Source organism: Thunnus albacares, chromosome 9, assembly GCF_914725855.1.
Source record: "Thunnus albacares chromosome 9, fThuAlb1.1, whole genome shotgun sequence".
Taxonomy (NCBI): Eukaryota; Metazoa; Chordata; class Actinopteri; order Scombriformes; family Scombridae; genus Thunnus; species Thunnus albacares.
Genome location: NC_058114.1, coordinates 20319219 through 20337061, shown reverse-complemented (window position 1 = coordinate 20337061; position 17843 = coordinate 20319219). Strand labels below are relative to the sequence as shown.

Genomic DNA, 17843 nt, shown 5'->3' with positions numbered 1-17843 from the left:
TCTGCTCCTGAGCCCTCCTCTCTAGTGTGTGTGTGTGTGTGTGTGTGTGTGTGTGTGTGTGTGTGACTTACAAAGGAGAAGTCTGGTGCATTTTGGCACAGCAGTCTGGGGAAGACAGCCTGTCTCTGAACGCGCTCCTCGTCCTCAAACACATTGCCGTACATGAAGCCATTCAGCATGGTGGAGTGGGCATGGACATCAATGTAGAACTCCAAACTAACTCTCTGATGGAGGAGAGAGGAGAGTGAAAGAGAACAGAGGGACAGAGAGACAGAGACACACAGACAGAAGATAAAAAAACAGCAGGTTAGTGGGGACGATGGGATATTTTTCTGACAATGTGTGCAACCGTCCACACCAGAGTTTCTCCAGTGGGAGTAAGGGAAGGCCTCTCTAGACTCTGGGGAAGAGTGTGCTGGGGAGATGCTTTCACCCATGGGATGACTACAAAACCTCCAGACACTAGAGACTGAGGATACGCTCACTACCTGAAAGGAGCCAACCACCCACACATAACTTCAATCAGACTGTCCTTCTGAAGGGCACACCTACAGTACATAGATGGACCGGTGAGCCGAGAGAAATGTAGCGTAAAGACACACACACTCTCTCTCATGGGGATGTCACACATTCATCACACACCCCATACTTATTTATCAAGTTAATATTGACTTAATATTGAGTGTGTAATGTCTTTTCTCTTCAGTATACACTGTGTAAAATGGATTTGATAAGATCTGTTTCTCTTGCTCGACTCTTTATCTTGTGATACAAATAAAGACTTGACTTATTCTCTAACCTCTACCTATAACCCTCAATGTGATATGACTAGATACAGGACCGTCACAGACCTGTATGGCCACTTGAGTGGAGAACCAATTTCAGCCATTTAATGCAAATAAAGCTCAGTATCTGACAAATGTTAACACTAGAGACCAATTGGAGGGAAGGTCAAGTTATCAGAGACAGTATAAGAGATTTAACATTGTCATCGGCCGTGTGTAAGGCAACAAAAATGCTACTTGCACTGCTCACTCACCAACTGGAGTGCTCTGAAACACTGCACTCGGTGCAACCATTGTTTTAACAGTTTTGTAGTGCATGTGTGTGTTAACAGTAGAAAAGTAAAAACATGAACTTTACTCAACAAGTAGTCTGCAGCCATCTTAGTTGCTCTGTGAGGCTGTACTTAGGCACAGTGATGGTTTTAACGTGCATGCTAACATTGGCTAATTAAAACAGGAACTACAGCTGAGGCTGATGGGAACGTCATTAGTTTTGCAGGTTTTTGGCCTAAACCAAAGTATTGGACAAATTCAAGATAAAACGCAGAGAGAGATACAGTTAATGTTAAGTTTATTACAATTCATCCTGAAGGGGACATGGATGTCTGAACCAAATTTTATGCTGATTCATCAAATAGTAGTTGAGACAACTTACTAAGAGTAAAAAATGTCATCCTGCTGGTGGCGCTAGAAGGAGAGTCAGGGGATCACCATAGTCATAAGGATTCAGCCTGTAGGGGACCATGAATGTCTATACAAAATGTCATCTTAATCCATCCATAGTTGTTTAAATATGTCAGTCTGCCTCCCTTTAACCGCTAGTGGGAAAGTATTAGCTTTATGTTAGCAATGCCTTATATCTAAGTTGTTGTTTGAATTTTCTATTAATATACCACAAGAAACTGCCAAATTTAGCTGTATGTAAATTAAGATTAACCGCCTAACCACTTAGCTGCAACATGTTCTCATTTTCTTGTTTTTGAAATCAGTCACCATGTATGACTCCGTGCAATGTATGATTAAGTATTTGACTCACAATTGAGCAGGAGCATGACATTGCTGTCAATGCTAACTTGGTCCAATCTCCAAAAAGATGGTGTACTCCTTTAACTACAACCCTAAACACTAAACCAGTCCCCTTAAGGATGTGAAGATCAGCAAAAATGACCTCACTTGGCAAAAACATTCTCACTTCAGCGGTCTTAAACTAGTTCTGACAAGGGCAGAACCAGAACCCCCCCGCCCCCCTTAACCTTTGACTCTGGAGCACCACCAACCAGCATCTCTCCTCTCTGCCTCCTTTATTTTTTCCCTCTCTTCTCCTTCTCCTGGTTTTCTTCTTCTTCCACCTCTTTATCTCCTTCCCTCCCTCCCTTGCTCTCTCTGCTCATTATGCATTCAGCTCCACACCTTGTTTCCTGTGGGTCGTAAAAAAGAGAAGGAGAGAATGGGAAGAATGCGAGGATGGAAAAGAAGAGGAAGAGATAGTGGGAGAAGAAGGGGAGGAAGGGAAAGAAAGAAAGCAGAGAGAGGAGAGAAACAAAGACGGACGAAAGACAAAGAGAGAAAACAATGCATATGGTCGTGTGAATGTGTGTGTGCGTGAGGAGAGAGAGAGGGGCAGGGAAGAGCCAGCAGAAAAACATACAGAGACGGGGGTGCAAAGAGAGAAAAGAGAGAGAATAAGTACATAAAGACAAACAGAGAGCGAGACGAAAAGGAGAGAAAGACAGCGAGAGATAGACAGACACATAGAGATGTGCGTAGAGAGGTGCAGAGAGATTGACAGCAGAGAGAGAGAAAGAGAGAGAGAGAGGGAAGCAGTGCTTGGGCGGCCCGGGCGACGCAGTGTGCCTGTGTTTGAAATTCCGCTCACAGCCAAAGCAATTTCCTGGCGGTGGCTGTGCTGTCAGCTGCTTGGCTGGCTGGCGGTGAAATATGGTGGCTGGGAGTCGGCCGCTAGCAGCCCCCGACAACCTGATGGATGGAGCCCCAGAGGAGAGGAACAGCAGCAGGAGAAGGTGGAGGTGGAGGAGGGGGAGGAGGGGGAGGGGAGAGGACAGTGGGAGGGAAGAGGGAGGGAGAAACAACAGAAAAACAAAACACAAAAAGAAGAGCAAGAGAGGGGAAAAAAAAGCTAAATGCAGCCAATGGTGATGATATGAGGTAGACAGAGGGAGAAATATATATGGAGACATAAAAGGAGATACGAAAGAGGGTGGGGGGTAGATGAAGAAAGAGAAAAAGAGACAGAGAGATAAAAAAAAAAAGGCAGGGAAAGACAAAGAGGTAGATCCAGCTCCATTAGGCAGCAGGAGGAGGATGGAAGGAGTTTCAACCAACCAGCCAGGGTCTAGACGAGGGAAACCAGCCTAATAATCACCTGGGCCTCCCCCCTCTCTGGAGGAGGTGGAGGTTGGGAGGAGGGGGGAGGAAAAGAGGAGGAGGAGATAGTGAAGGTGAGATGATGGAGGGTGGACAAGCAGGTGATCGAAAGTGGCAGACTGAGAGTAGCAGAGGTTAACTGGCTGTTAGACGCTTATACAGGATCCCGGTAAATAATTGAGCTGACTTTGCCCTCTGATCTGTGAGTGGATCCATTTTTAACCAGTTACTAAGGATCTCACAATCACAAAAGGCTGGTACACACGTGGTCGAAAGTATGTTGACGGTTGAGCATCTCGTTCTATGACCATGTGTATTAGTATGTTGCTGTAACAGTCTGCACTCTCCTGGAAAGTCAAGAACAACATTTTGGAACCTGGCTGCAGGCATTAAGCCAGAAGAGAATATGTGAGGTTGGACACTGATGGTTCGACGGGGTTTATGTTAGTACTCTGTGCAGGGAATCGAGTTCCTCCACATTAACCTTGGAAAAAAACATTTATTTATAGCATTATGAAGTTATTGTCTGTACTGTAGCATTATAGGCCCTGAAAACAATCTTGAGAAATTGGGTCTTACATGAACTTAGTTGGAAAAATGTGCAACAGTTTTAATAGTAGAGATATTTCTGTCTGTGCTTTTATGTTTGTGATTTTCTCACTGGTTTGAAGTGAAGTGGGTGGATTTTAGTTAAAAAAAAAAAAAGGTGGTATCATGCATTTCTGTACAACAATCACAATTTAAATTTTAATTATGACAGCTATGCTTGTTTATGTTGCCAGGGAGATGCCACTGTCAGTAAAATCTAATCAAACCACACCTACACAGTCTTGATGAATTGTTTTTGATTATTAAAAATGGAACAAATAATAGTGAAATATTGTGTTTTATTTTTCTGTCATTTTTCTTGGTCATAAATATTTAATGTTATGGAGAAACCATGTTTTTCTTCTTGGAACTGGGGGGCCCACCAAATCTATAACAAATGACCTAAGACCAAAAGTACAGTGGGCAGGGGTATCAACACACATTTAGCTCTATAGTGTATCATGTCCACTGAAGAGCAAACACATATTTAGGCACAAGTGTTAAGAGTATCAAAGCCACCTGAGCAGGACGTGCAGAGAAAGAAGGTGAAGAAGGACACAAACCTGCATCTTGTTAGCTGTGTGAGAAAATACGAGCCAAATTCAATTCATTTTAGTCCAATTCCAGCTGTCTCTGTCCTGATTCCAACCCAGAAGGATTCTCCTTCACAGCATTGTGTGAAGGACAGTAGAGGAGCAGCAGTAACAGTAGTAACAGCCATGGAGCCCCTACAATGTCATGTCCAGGCTTACTCCAGTACTAAGTTAATGCCCTGTCAATCAAACTCAGACGGCTCTGTAGGCCCCACCACTGTGATTGATGCTTCAATTAACAACCCGCTCTGACCTCCAGAATTGTTCATTTGAAATTGTAATTAAGCAATTAGGGGCAATTAAGAAACAGAGACTGCCGAATGAAAGTCAGAAGACAATTTGAGAGAGTGAGAGAGAAACAGAGAGAGGGGTGCAAACTGTCCAAATTAAACCTCTCAGAGAGAAACAAAAGCCCCATCTTGCTGCAGAAACTCCAGGGAACTCTCAACTTGTGGTGAACTTGCAGCGGCCGCAAACAGTTTAGTGTAAAACCTAGAAGGTCAAACGAATGAATTTTGTCAGACAAGTACTTATCTGCTGCATATTAATTAGAGTGAGGTGTAGGGGGTGCGGCGAGGGCCGTAAATGCCGGGCTTATCTTTACACGGAAAGGAAAAAGAGCTGATTGAAGCAGGATTACAAGCTCCTGAATAAAGCTCTTGGCATCAGCAGCATACCTTTTGAGGAGAAGGGAAACTGGTGCTTGTTCAGGAGAAGAACGTTGATCTCACTCTGCATGTAATGCATATTATAAAACATTAAACTATTGCTTACAATACCTGTGGGAGGAATGACATGCGTAACTGGGCTTTAAGGTGGGCAGCTTAGATGACGGGAAAGCACGGCTACAATTGGAGGAATGCAGGTTCACAACTCAAACCAACTGGTAAAATCTGGGCGGTGATGAAAACTTATGCAATGACAGATGAAGTGCAATAGAGCAACGTACTTGTTTATTCCAGTGGAGCCACATACAGGTAGGTGTGAATTTGTATGTCTGTGAGAGCATCAAACATTTATACTGAATCAAACTTTCCAACACAAAAAAGGACGGAAAAAAGACCTTCATATCACTTATACATCACTGTAAAACTCTACCCAACATTTCATTAGTTAGAGAAGCCAATTCAGGGCGCCGGGGCACATGGTCAGTGACCCTCTAATGATGTAGCAGTGACAGAACATGGCAGATGGCATGACCTGCTTCATGGATGAGAGTAAATGACACGAAACTCACCCTCCTTCTGTCTCCGTTTCTCTGATTTTACTCCCCCCTCCCTCTTTCCCTCCATCTTAGTCTGTACGATGCTCTCAAATTGATGGCGGTATTTGTCTGTTTATGAACACAGAGGTGACTTGTAATCAGGCTGAACGGGCACAGGCAGCCCTCTGCTACGGGCCTGTTAGTGCCACATAAGCTGCCACATCTGTTGGGACGGCCTGCCAGAGGAACAGGAGAAGGAGAAGAGAAGGAAGGTGATAGCTGCACAGACGAAGAGGTGATAAGAAAAGAGTATAAAGAGGGGAGGTGGTGAAAAATAATTTTGAATATGTGTAATGTAACAAAAAGTTAAGATAAGGTAAAAGCCTGTGAACTAAGTTGAGGGGAAAAAAAGCATAAAAATTGTGCGAGAACCTCATACGTATCTTCCTGTGAAAAGCAGACAATTCAGCTTCCAACGGAGGAAGTATAAAGAGAGGGATGATGGGGGGATTGAAACGACGCAGGGATGATGGGGAAAAATTGGCTGTAAATCTCAGAAATGGATCAGAAATGGTTGGCTGACACCAGAGGACATTTTAACGCACATAGAGAGAGGAGAAAAAGACACACACACACACGAAAACACACACACACACAGATCCTCAGCTTCACACATGACGCAAATCTGACCGTTAAACATAGAAAGAACGATAGAAAGAGAAAGTTAGAGAGAGTACTGTAGGACTGTAGGAGGGCATTAGGAAGGATTTCAAGGTGCAAAATTCATCTAGGTGGTGTGACAGGACCTAATACATTTGTTTCAGATAGAAAATTAATTTTCTAATATTAAAAAGGTCAAAAAGAATCCAAGACAACAATGACCTCTTTGTCATCCTTAACAAATTATCCAAAATGGCAGTGTCAAATTGGTGGGGATACGTCGGCCAGTGATGAATGCTTCTGGTAATCAGCCAATCAAAAAGAATTCTTCTTCTGCTTTTGATGAATGAGCTGGAAAAGCAACGCTTTAAGAAGGAGATGGGTCCATTTGTTTCTTTGGTCCCTTTTCTTTTTTCTTCCCCCTCACTTTCCATTTCTCTCTTTTCAAAACAAACAACAGGGTAGCTTGGGAACAGATTATAGCTCCTTGCATCACTGACTCTTTCAGCCATTTTCCCTGCTGACCAATGTTCAGCTGCAGATGGTAAATGATGGAATTTTATGAAACAGCTTGAGCGAGCTTGCCTTTAGATGGATGGAGAGGAGGGTGTAACTGAGAAGGTTACAGATGCCTTTAAAGCAAATACCAATGGTTGTCATTCATACAACAGTTGTACTAGATTACTCCTTTATTCTACATGCCACTTCACATTGTGCTTATTATATGAGCAGTATGTCCTTTTAAAGCTCCTCTATGCAATTTTAACCAGCAGGTGCAGAAAACAGAGCCTTTATTTATTATTAGCTTATAATTTGTTCCTATGGTTAATGTCGCAAACCATTGCCCTCTTACACATCCAGTAGACAATGGATCTCTTGGATAAAGAACAGGGCTAGTATTATTTGATTTATTTTTATTACAATGAGCATCAGTTCCCCAAAAGTTTAAGAGGCTAAAAATATGAATGTATCCAATTAATTATACATATTGTGTGTAGCTACAGCCTTATAGCATGATAGTATGCTGGTAATACTGCTACTACCCTAATAAGTCCCCCTATTTAGCAATTATAAGCAGTTTACCAACATTTAATAAATGGTTGATAACACACTATAATGTGGGTTTTAACAGATATAAGTGTTTATAAATGAATATTTCTCATGGATGCTGGTGTATAATCAGATAATGGATGACAATCTTGTAAAACAAACTTGTAATAATATAGATTCATAGCTGAGAAATACTACACATTAATAAACGCTTAAAGTGTCCCTTTATCTGCTTTTAGCTACATTATAGTGCTTTATGAACCATTTATTAAATGTTTGTATACTGCTTATAAATGCTAAATAGGGGGGTTAAAGTAAAGCGTTACCCTTATGCTTCTGTGCCGTAGCACTCCACTGTTGTCCAACATTTACTGTTAAAAACACATAAACACAAAAGTCATACTGTTGCATCATTTGACATATTCTGTGTGATTAACACAGCAAGTACAGCTTATTCCTCTCGTCTGATGAACACTGAGCTGTCAGAGATGGAAAAAAAACAATGGTGCAGATGGTTCAGAATAAACAACGCTTGTACTGATCACAGGGTGAATGTATTGTTGGTCTAGAATTGTTAATAATAAAGGGATGAAATAATACCAACCTTATCCATTAATGTTTTAATTTCATTATCATTTTAAGCCAACAGGTCAGGTAGGTTGGTGAGAGTCAAAACAATGTCATGGTGTTGATTTTTAATGAGATTGGTAGCAGTAGTGACCCTTTCACATCACAGGGACTCATTTAAATCAATATTTGACTAAAACAAATGACCAGTGATGATTAGAAATGACAATAAAAATGATAATTCAGCTTGTGTTGCTACACACACGTAACATACACCATTCTTTGCAACACATATATTGAATACACCCTTTGCAATATAGTTTAAAGGATAAAGCTGGCAGTATTCTATATCTTTCTTCTTGTCAAATCCTGTTAAATCCCATGAAAAGACAAAAACCAACAATACATTAGTCTGTCTCTCAATACTTTCCAAGTTCCTCTCAGTGGAACTCACCACCAAGTCCACTGATCCCTTCTTAAATCTAGTCACAAATATAGTTTCATTTTTTTTAAAGGCTAAATGATCTCCTAAACAGCAGGGAACCATAGATTTAAGCAAACATAAACATAGTAAACATAAACATAAGTAAACATTACTCTAACAGGAGTGAATTGTGCATTTGTTGGGGACTAGTTTCAGCCGTGGAGTAATGTACATTTTGTGAACCCCAGCCTCCACCTGTAGGCTCTGATTTCTGTTTTTCCTCTAAAGGGGGAAGATTTGATGTCATCTCTCTTTATGCAGGCTGCATGTTGTGGGCAGTGATAAATTCATAACCTTGATGCCAAACTGTAACTGTACATACTCAGTATTCATATATTAATATAACCTTTCCAAGTAAGCTGGCTGATGGAAGTTTAAGTCACTGATTTTAAAACACGGTTTCTTGTTTAGGCCAGAGTTTCTAGAAACACTGGTGAGTGCAAATGTTCTGAGCTGTGTTGAATTTATATACAAATACTTGTCAAATAAAAGAATACCAACACGGTGTAGATTGCTCCTGCTGCAAGCTTTGATTTAAATGGCACTTGTCTGAGAACTTGCAGCCAGTTATGAAGTTATTGCCTGAACAGAACAAGGAAGCTATTTTCCCAGCAGAAAAAGAGCTCTGCTGAATTCACAATGATGGAAAATCACTTTGGAGTGACGAGGGTGTCTGTCAGAAGAATGGTTGATGGGTTTTCAAACTGAATGGGCTCCTTTGTGCAACAGAGGGCAATGTGACTTTGAATTATGATGCCTTATGCACAGACCTGTGGGTATCTAAAGTAGTAAAGAAGTCGAAGTGATGATGATGGTGTATGTACACTACACCTTTAATACAATTAACACTTATAGTCTCCATCAGATTTATTAAAACTTGGGAACAGACATGAATGGAAGATTATGGAAACTTAGAAAGACTAAGCAGCCCACATACTGTATAACTTCTTTCCACTAACGTAAACAGAGTCTTTAGTCTTGACACTCAGAAAGAAGCACATATTGAACAACCAAGTGTGTATTATCATAGCTGTATTGCTAGGCAATCATCCAAAATACATGAAAATATGAATTCTCATCTGGGATGTAATGTAAATAGAGATGCACATCCATCAAAATATAATTTGACTGCCTCTTTTCTGCTCTAATTTGGACCAAAAAGGTGAAAAAAATCTAAATTTCTCTGCAGAAGGTTTCAACATGTTCAAAATATACTGTATATGTAAAACAACCTCAATGTCAAAGACTGGCAGAGACTGGACCAGAAGGTAAATTATTAGAATTATTCTTAAATACCACATTTATTCCCCAGACTGCAACAGCATCTGGCCCAGAATACAACAGATTCAGCCCAGCTTGTACCAATCATAAGATGGGTCTACCCCTTAAGGCAACAGCTAATTATGCAACCAGTGACTGGGGCTGCCTTCAGGTGTATTCTGCCAGTGAGGCAGAGTTTTGGGAGCAGTGGGATTTTCCTGAAATCCAGTTCAGAAATGAAATCAAACATACTGATGCTGAAATAACACTGGGATTTTCTGTAAAGCAATACGATCATCTGCAGGTGAAGATAAATACAATTATTGTACATTTTATGTAAAGTACATGTGAGGGTCATAGGCGGGTATTATAACCTCATAACAGGTCATACTTCCCTAGTTCCTGGCTAAGGAGAATACAGTTTGATGTCATATGAATTCAACCTGTAAGCATTGAAACATAATGGCGTTCTCGGACCTATCACCACCTTTATTTACAAGTTAAAGCTGTAATGTGTGTTTTTTTTTTTTTTTTTTAATGTTGTGGTTTGTTGTTGTGTCGCTGATTCCCTTAATCAGTGCAGGAGAACAATTAATGTTGTGGATGGAGAAAAAAAGAGTGAATGTAACTCTGCCTTCACCAAATTGACTGTGCTTATCAGGAACAGCCCTTTACAATTTATTGTAGCCTACAGACACCATTAACATTTACTGTATTTGTCCTGTTGAAGCATCAGACCTGCATTCCTAACACACTTTTTCAAAGTTAACAGGAAGCAATAACAACCATAAAATGACAAAACAGGGCTGCTATTTAAGCTGTATTATCTAGCTTGTTTGCTGTGACTGGGGAACCTTGTTGAATCCTGAATATGATTTCAAATGCATGATTATATAGTATAGGCTAATATTTGTATTTGACAAATGGTTTATTAGGTTGAGGTATCTATGTTCCATTCAGGCTGCACAGAAATCAAAGCTTGTGCCAAGTTAAAGGTGCAATCAGTAATATTTTACTGGCTCATTGCACAAAATTCCTATCATTTATGAGCAGGGGCTCGCACATGTTGCTGATCAATCCCAGTCTCTCAAGTATTGCTTAAATGGCTGCTGAGATTTCTAGATTTATCAATACTGTGTGTTTACTAAGCAACCTCTAGTTTTATGCATAATTCTAGGGTGCATATGAAAAATTACCTGAAAATCGAAAAATACCTCCCATACTAGCTACCTTTCAGTCTTCTAGTTTTCACTAAACAAATGGCCAAACCGAGTTAGCAGCCAGTAAAATGGCCCACATATGCTAGTTTAGTCCAACTGTCCAGCTGTAGCTACTGCTGATCTCCTGTTAATGGAGTCCTCCAGCACAGCCCTCCAACCCTGGTAGCCTCATTAGACTCTATGCCCGCTGTGTGAGATGAGCATGAATGGAGGGCAGCAGCACAGGGCATCCTGGCTGGAGAGTTGGCATTGAAACTGGCATCTGGGAGCCCCAGACATGAGTAGTGTGTCTGATGGGATTAACTGGCTGTGGCGAGAGAGAGAGACAGAAAAAGAGAGGTTGCCCAAGCCTCCAAATTAACTCTGCAAGACTGAAGGCAATCATAAGGGAAAAGGAGGAGTACAGGAGGATAAGAGCTGGAGAGATGGTTATCAACATAGAGGGAGAGGGAATGGAGGGTATCTGACCAGCAGGAATGGACTTAGGAAACATATGTTTACCCATCCATCAAAGTTACACTGCACTAGATTCACCTGTTAGGCTATATAGGCACACATGGAAAAACTCTGGCAGGAATTCAGTGTACTGTATATACGACTGAATATACAGTGTGCAAATGTGCAAGAGAAGTGGCACCAACTCTATCAGTGGTCCTAAACATTTTTTGGCTTGTGACCTTTTAATACAAAGCAATGTCGACTTGTGAACTCTTGTCTCAGGGCGCATGTTTGAGTTTTTAGTAGTTCAACTGCAGATTCATTTTCCCTTCACAGACTGATTGAAAAATTATTCATATGAATAATTATTCATATGAATAATTTTCAGAGGTCTGAAGAGGTAAAATTATACAGTAATTCACAAGAAAAAAAGAAAAGATTGGTGAAAAATCTGGAAAAGTTAATTTAGTGTAGAAGAAGTGTTTTAATTTTAAATTTCCTACACCATCAATCATATCACAACCCCTTACATTCATTAGGAACCACTGCTCTATATAATAGTGTGGTAATTACATTGTATTTGTAAAAGTACGCAATTGAGAGAAAAAAAAAAACATTCTGACAGGTGAAAACATAGATTTGTGCTTCTGATAACACCTGTTTGTCTGTGTGATGCTACAGTTTGCAGCTGTGATCAAGTGTTAGTAAGTGCATGTGTCTGTTTGCCCAGGATGTGTATGTGTGTGTTTGTGTGTGTGTGAATGACAGGAATGAGTGGATCACCCTGCCATGACAGAGTCTATCGATCAGAGTGTCAGCGTCGGGGGAAAAGGTTAATCTGCCCGATGCCAGCCCCGCACCTCACCCCATCTCTGGCCTGCCCTGCATCCCGCCCCAGCCCGCTCCCTCTCTTATCAGGATTAGAGGAGTGTACAAAAGGGCAGAGTATTCCCAGGACACACACTGACCTTCAGTAATCCCACCAACCTGCCGCTCTGCCTATAATTAACATCAGGAACAAAGAGAAAAATCCCCGACCTGCCTGTGTAGTGTTCCTCTGACTGAAAGACTATAACTGAAGAAGAAAAAAGTTACAGTAGAGTTACAGAGTGAAAGCATAGAGACTTGCTTCAGTAATATGTTTTGAATGGCCAAGAGAGCCTTGCTGACATTCTAGAGGTGCTGACTAGTCTATCCATGCCCCCCAGTGCACACACCCTAAACCCAGATTGGAGGAACATGCTGAACCAAGCAGGGAGAAAGAAAACTGTTTGTGGGACTAGTAGACTTTACAGTGTATGTGGTGAAGGAATGTTGAGCACAGAATGGAGGACATGTGTACATATGTGTGTGTGTGTGTGTGTGTGTGTGTGTGTGTGTGTGTGTGTGTGTGTGTGTGTGTGTGCTCGCTCACCGGGTCTTGGTTCATCTGCACTATGAGTTGTTTGACAGCGTGCAGCGTGGGGTGGGCCCATGGAGAGGGATCCTGCCAGTGGCGATTCAGGTCGAAGCCCATCAGAGAACACCTGAACACACATACACACACAGTTTGTGGAGTTTTTGTATCTACTGCACACATAAAAATCCTGCCAATAGATTCACACTATTCAACTGATCAACATTTGGTGCTGGCAACATGGCAAGAAATGTATCAATGCGCCGTCAAAGGCCACGAAGAGAAAGACTGATAGAAAACCACCATGAATGTAAACATCCCTGTGTGAATCCCATCATTCACTACTCCCTTTATAGACAATTGGTAGTTCACCCTAATGAGCAGCAAAATGAGGTTTCAGACACTTATGAATCATCACACTGACAGGTGTAGAGTCAGAGGTATTTTTTTGCATCTATAAAATGTGACACATCGCACTGTGTGATTGCTAGCAGAAACGGCCCATTGTGCAAATCTTTGATGGCACTATATAGCACATAAATTTCACAATCAAATAAAGGGGCAAAGGGTAAATATGATATCGGACATATTATGTAGGTTTCAAATTCTTCCAAAAGTCAGCTCTGCAAAATGAGGAAGGAAATGCATTCAACCCATTTATTAGGCCCCAAAGATACAAACAATAGACTGTAAGCACAGACACAGAGAGTAAATTGCTACTCTTAAGTGTTACCAGCAACCTGCAATTGCCATAATGGAATACTTGTACATGTATAGATGCACTGTGATCTGCCCTGTTTGTTGTCATGTGTATTTTTGACATCTACCGAAGCCCCTGTTAATGATACAGGAGTTACTGATACTGTAGAGCAACTGAGCAGAGCAGCCAGCCATGAACAAAATACTCATTCCAGGTTAACTGCCATTGATTCTTTGCTCTGCATGTATCCATTCCAGTCCACTCTGTAGTGCATCCTGCCGGGATGGCTGTATGGTGTTTGTCTGCCTGCCTGTGTATGTGTGTGTGTGTGTGTATGTGTGTATGGGAGAGAGAGAGAGATAGAGAGAGAGAGAGAGAGAGAGCCAGACTGGGAGAGAGGGGAGAGTGCATGCATGTGTATAAATGAGCATGTACAATTGGTGAGGTGAGGACTATCACTATTCACTTACTGACAATGTGCTGCTTATCACCATTCTGTTTGAAAACAGACTAATGGAAATAGCCTTTAAGCATTCACCAATCACAGTCAACAATATTATAAAGATTGTCGCTGTGGGGGAGCAACCGAGGTTCCCTGCAAATATTTTTGGAGGCAGTGACGAGGCAGTACCACTAGATGGCACTCACAAACACGCTGGGAGCACGCTGCTGATGCTTATCTCTGTGTGCATTAGTATTCCCGGGGCTAAGCCTATTAAGTAAAAGGCAATTATGAAGAAGGGAAAGAGAAGAGAGGAAAATAGAGGAGAGGAGGATGCCCACAGAGCTGCAGCACTAGTGTTAAAGACAAGGAGGAGGAGAGGATGGACAGAGAGACTGGTAGAGAGAACAGCCCTACGGCCAAATACTATCTTCTAACAAATGCACTGCTGTGAGCTATATGAATTCATTAAGCTCCCTAAAGGTGGAGTTAAGAGGATATAATCCCACGTAGCAGGATATAAAACCATGTAATGTGTGAATTCTATTTAATGTAGTAATGCATTCAAATTAAGAATTAATATGTGTGTGTTTGGGTGTTTGTGTACCTGTAGTTTCCCAGATAGACTCCATCAGGATTCAGCATGGGGACGATCTTGAAGATCACATGATCTCTTAGGATCTGAGCTACAGGATGTTGGCTCACCAGGAAGTCAATCACACCTATCAAAAACACACATACACACACACACACACACACACACACAGGGAAAAAGACTTGAAAAGAAAACTGAAGATGGGCTGGCAGTTAATTGAGTTTTGAGAAACAAAAGGAGGAGGAAGGACAGCGAGGGGGCATCGTCAGAATCAGGGAGGAATACGAGACGTCAAGTCTAAATCGATACAAATGGAATGGAGCTGACGGCGCTGGAAAAACAGCACAGAGCGGGCTTGAAGCCAACTCATCTGATTCATGATGATGCACACACTCTGAAACACACACATGGATACTAGATAGATAGATAGATAGATAGAAACATACAAAGATAGATAGATAGATAGACAGTATTTTTTCTCACGAACACTGTCTCCCCACCTCGTTAACATTAATTGACTTTCCACAGCCTGTCTGACTGAGTCAAAGTGGTGGACAGAGACCACGGTTAGTGGTGAGGCCGTGCCCTCCGTCCCTCTATTGCACCATCTCTCCCCTCCTCAGACCTGCCTACCTATAAACAAAGAAGTGGGACTCAGAAGGAGCTAAGCTGCCCACTCATCTCAGTCTGGAGCAAAGAGTCATTAAATCCTGCTAAAATTGTCTTTAAGGTTGTTGTACTGCACAAGGAGAGAATTTCCCAAAGGTTCCCAGTTTTTCAAGCTGTTTTATTAGTTTTGAGTTAGAGGAGCTCGGGAGCAACGACAGTGCAACAATTCCCTGTGATATCCTCAGATTGTGTTTCCTGAGATATTATATAGAAAACACAGCTTCTTGTACCTATTCCTGTAACTTTCACACATCTCAGGTTCAGGTGTAGGAACGAGAGGAGAAATTAAAAAAAAAAAAAAAGGATTCAAGTATTCAGTTCTCAAACATATAGCTTGATCAAAAATTAGTGTATTACTGAAGATTATGTGAAATTTAATCTGACCAGAGGGAAAAGTTCTCTGTGCCATGTCTTAAGAAAGAGGTTATTTAATAGAATTTTAAAAAGATTGCGATTAGTGCTAGCTGCCAAATTCTGAAATAATGATCAATCTCTGGTGAGATGGACATTTTTAACATGGTCAGATAATGTATGAACATATATATTTCTATAAAAATGCATAGGTAGCTCATACTGTAGCTCTCTCGATTCTATTTATTGTTGTTCGTTTTTTTAAGAACATTCATAATGTGTGCAGTGGTATACAACATTTTTTTTTCTTTTGAACATGAATCTCAACTACCACAAGTCTTTATTTATTTGTTATAATCTTGTGTGTCATGTCACTGTGTGCACCATTTTTTCTTTCTCTTTCAATAGTCTGGTAGCTAACTGTCAATAGAAGGTGTAGCTGGATAACAGACTGAGTATTAATAATGTAAAAAAAAAGTATACCTACTTTTTAAACACCACATATATTATAAACTCTTACACAACATACAGACCAGTTGTGCAGTATCTTAATCAATCCAATGAAACAGGACACCGACCTGACTGATTAGAACTTTACCTTGACAGATGAAAGAGGCAGGAGACTCTCCAGGGTGAACGCGAGCTGTAAGAAAGACCAGCTTCTTCCCCCTCTCTGGACTCAGGTGGTCTGGGGGGGGAAAGAGAGACAGAGCGAACGAGGTCAGACAGGAAAAGTATAAGGAAAGGTAAAAAGGGTGTTGAAGGGAGACAGAGGTGATGTTGTTAATGCACAGAGGTTCTGGTAAACTTAGAAACAACAAGTCTAAAAATTCTGAGACAACCTAAAAAATCATTATGTTGATTAAGTTGGTGTCAGAGTTAGATATACAAGAAGCTTCTTATGGTCCAGTGTGAGAGGCTGGGTCAAAACAAGAGCTGACCTAGCCGTCAGTTTTCAGCCAGACACACATGAATCAAACATCAAACCGACACACGGCACAGAATATTCAACAGGAAAGTGAATTATACATCTACACAGGTCAGAATCAGCCAGCAACAGGTGTGACCTGATAGAGGTCTTCTTTGAGTTAAGTCATCAGGTCTGGCCACACACTTCTCTCCTCCTCGATAGTAACTCTTCTTTGTAGGAGATTTTGTTCGGAGGACTTTGGAGAATTTTCTTTTGCGTGTGAGTCAATTTATTAGTTGAGTTTTGCATAAATAAGGGTTAAGCAACATTTCACCATAATTGTCAAAACTGAGAACGCTAAAACAAAGCAAGAGGTTTGGGATTTTCCCCTCAATATGATCGACTCCTTCGAATCCTTCAATCACAGGAGAATGAACTAAAGGGTTTTAATGTATTATTTGATACCTGCTGTGAAATGAGGTTAAATTCCAGAGATGGTCTTTTTTGTGTTTGAAGCCACGATCAAAAAGACAGAAAATTCTTTATTCTCAAAGTCAAATTAACTTCCTATTGAAAGAGGTTAAAGGATAGGTTTCACAATTTTCCAAGTCTGTTTTAAAACAATAGTCAGGTGCCCAAATCAACACTGAAACAGGTTTTGTTCACTGTAATGATTCATCCTGTTCATACTAGCCATTAGAGGATCCCCTCTAAATGCGCTTAAAAAGTAAGTGATGGGGAACAATATCCACAATCCTCATTTTGAGTAAGAATGTATTTAAGTTTATCTAAAGAAAATATGAGGCCTAAGCCATCTGAATCAGTCAAATAAAGTGGATATCTTTCACAGTTAGTCTTTTTAGTAAAAAAAAATCAATCTTTGTGTCTCAACGGACAGTATTTTCCTGTTCAGCTGCAGTGGAAAGATCATAACAAAAAGAGGGAATTTGGCATTAAAAAGACTAACTTTGAAATATACAGTAGAAGACTTGAAGCTTCATATTAGCTTCAAGTAAACTTTTAAATATATTTTTGCATGAAAGGAGGCTTGTGGATTTTGTCCTCCATCACTTACATTGTATGAAAGTATCTGCTAATGGCCAGTATGAACAGGAGGAATCATTACAGCAAAAAAAAAAAAAACGGCTGTTCATTTGGGAACCAGACAATTGTTTTAGGACACACTTGAAAACTTGTGAACCTATCCTTTGAATTAACCAGTCATGTCACTGTTGACATTTTGATGATCATTTGCTCATATTCCTAAAATACTATAAAACAGATAAGTTAATAACGTAGAAACAAACAGTCTCTTTTCTGTGTTCTTGGCCCATTTTGAAATCACAGAGGTCAAAATTTTGCTGTTTTCTTGGCCAGTATGTCTCCTCTTATCTGCTGTTGCTAATGGATGAAAGTGATTGTGTGCCTCATTGCTATACACAAACTTAATATCTTATCGATTCTTCCACCCACTTCTGCTGAGCAGAGAAAATGCTAATTAGCAACAGGCTATGCACCTTTCCTTCTCCTTAATTCCAATTTAGCC

General features: G+C 40.7%; 1 protein-coding gene across 3 annotated transcripts in view; it reads right to left on the bottom strand.

Moving 5' to 3' along the window:
• Window positions 1-17843, bottom strand: part of agbl4 (AGBL carboxypeptidase 4) — a 432158-nt gene that overhangs the window by 13317 nt on the left and 400998 nt on the right. For all 3 annotated transcript variants that reach the window (XM_044361590.1, XM_044361591.1, XM_044361592.1), the window contains 4 exons: window positions 15986-16075; window positions 14380-14494; window positions 12649-12760; window positions 72-224 (listed from right to left, as the gene is read on the bottom strand). In XM_044361590.1, the coding sequence (XP_044217525.1) occupies window positions 72-224; window positions 12649-12760; window positions 14380-14494; window positions 15986-16075 (470 nt within the window). The remainder of the gene's footprint in view (window positions 1-71; window positions 225-12648; window positions 12761-14379; window positions 14495-15985; window positions 16076-17843) is intronic.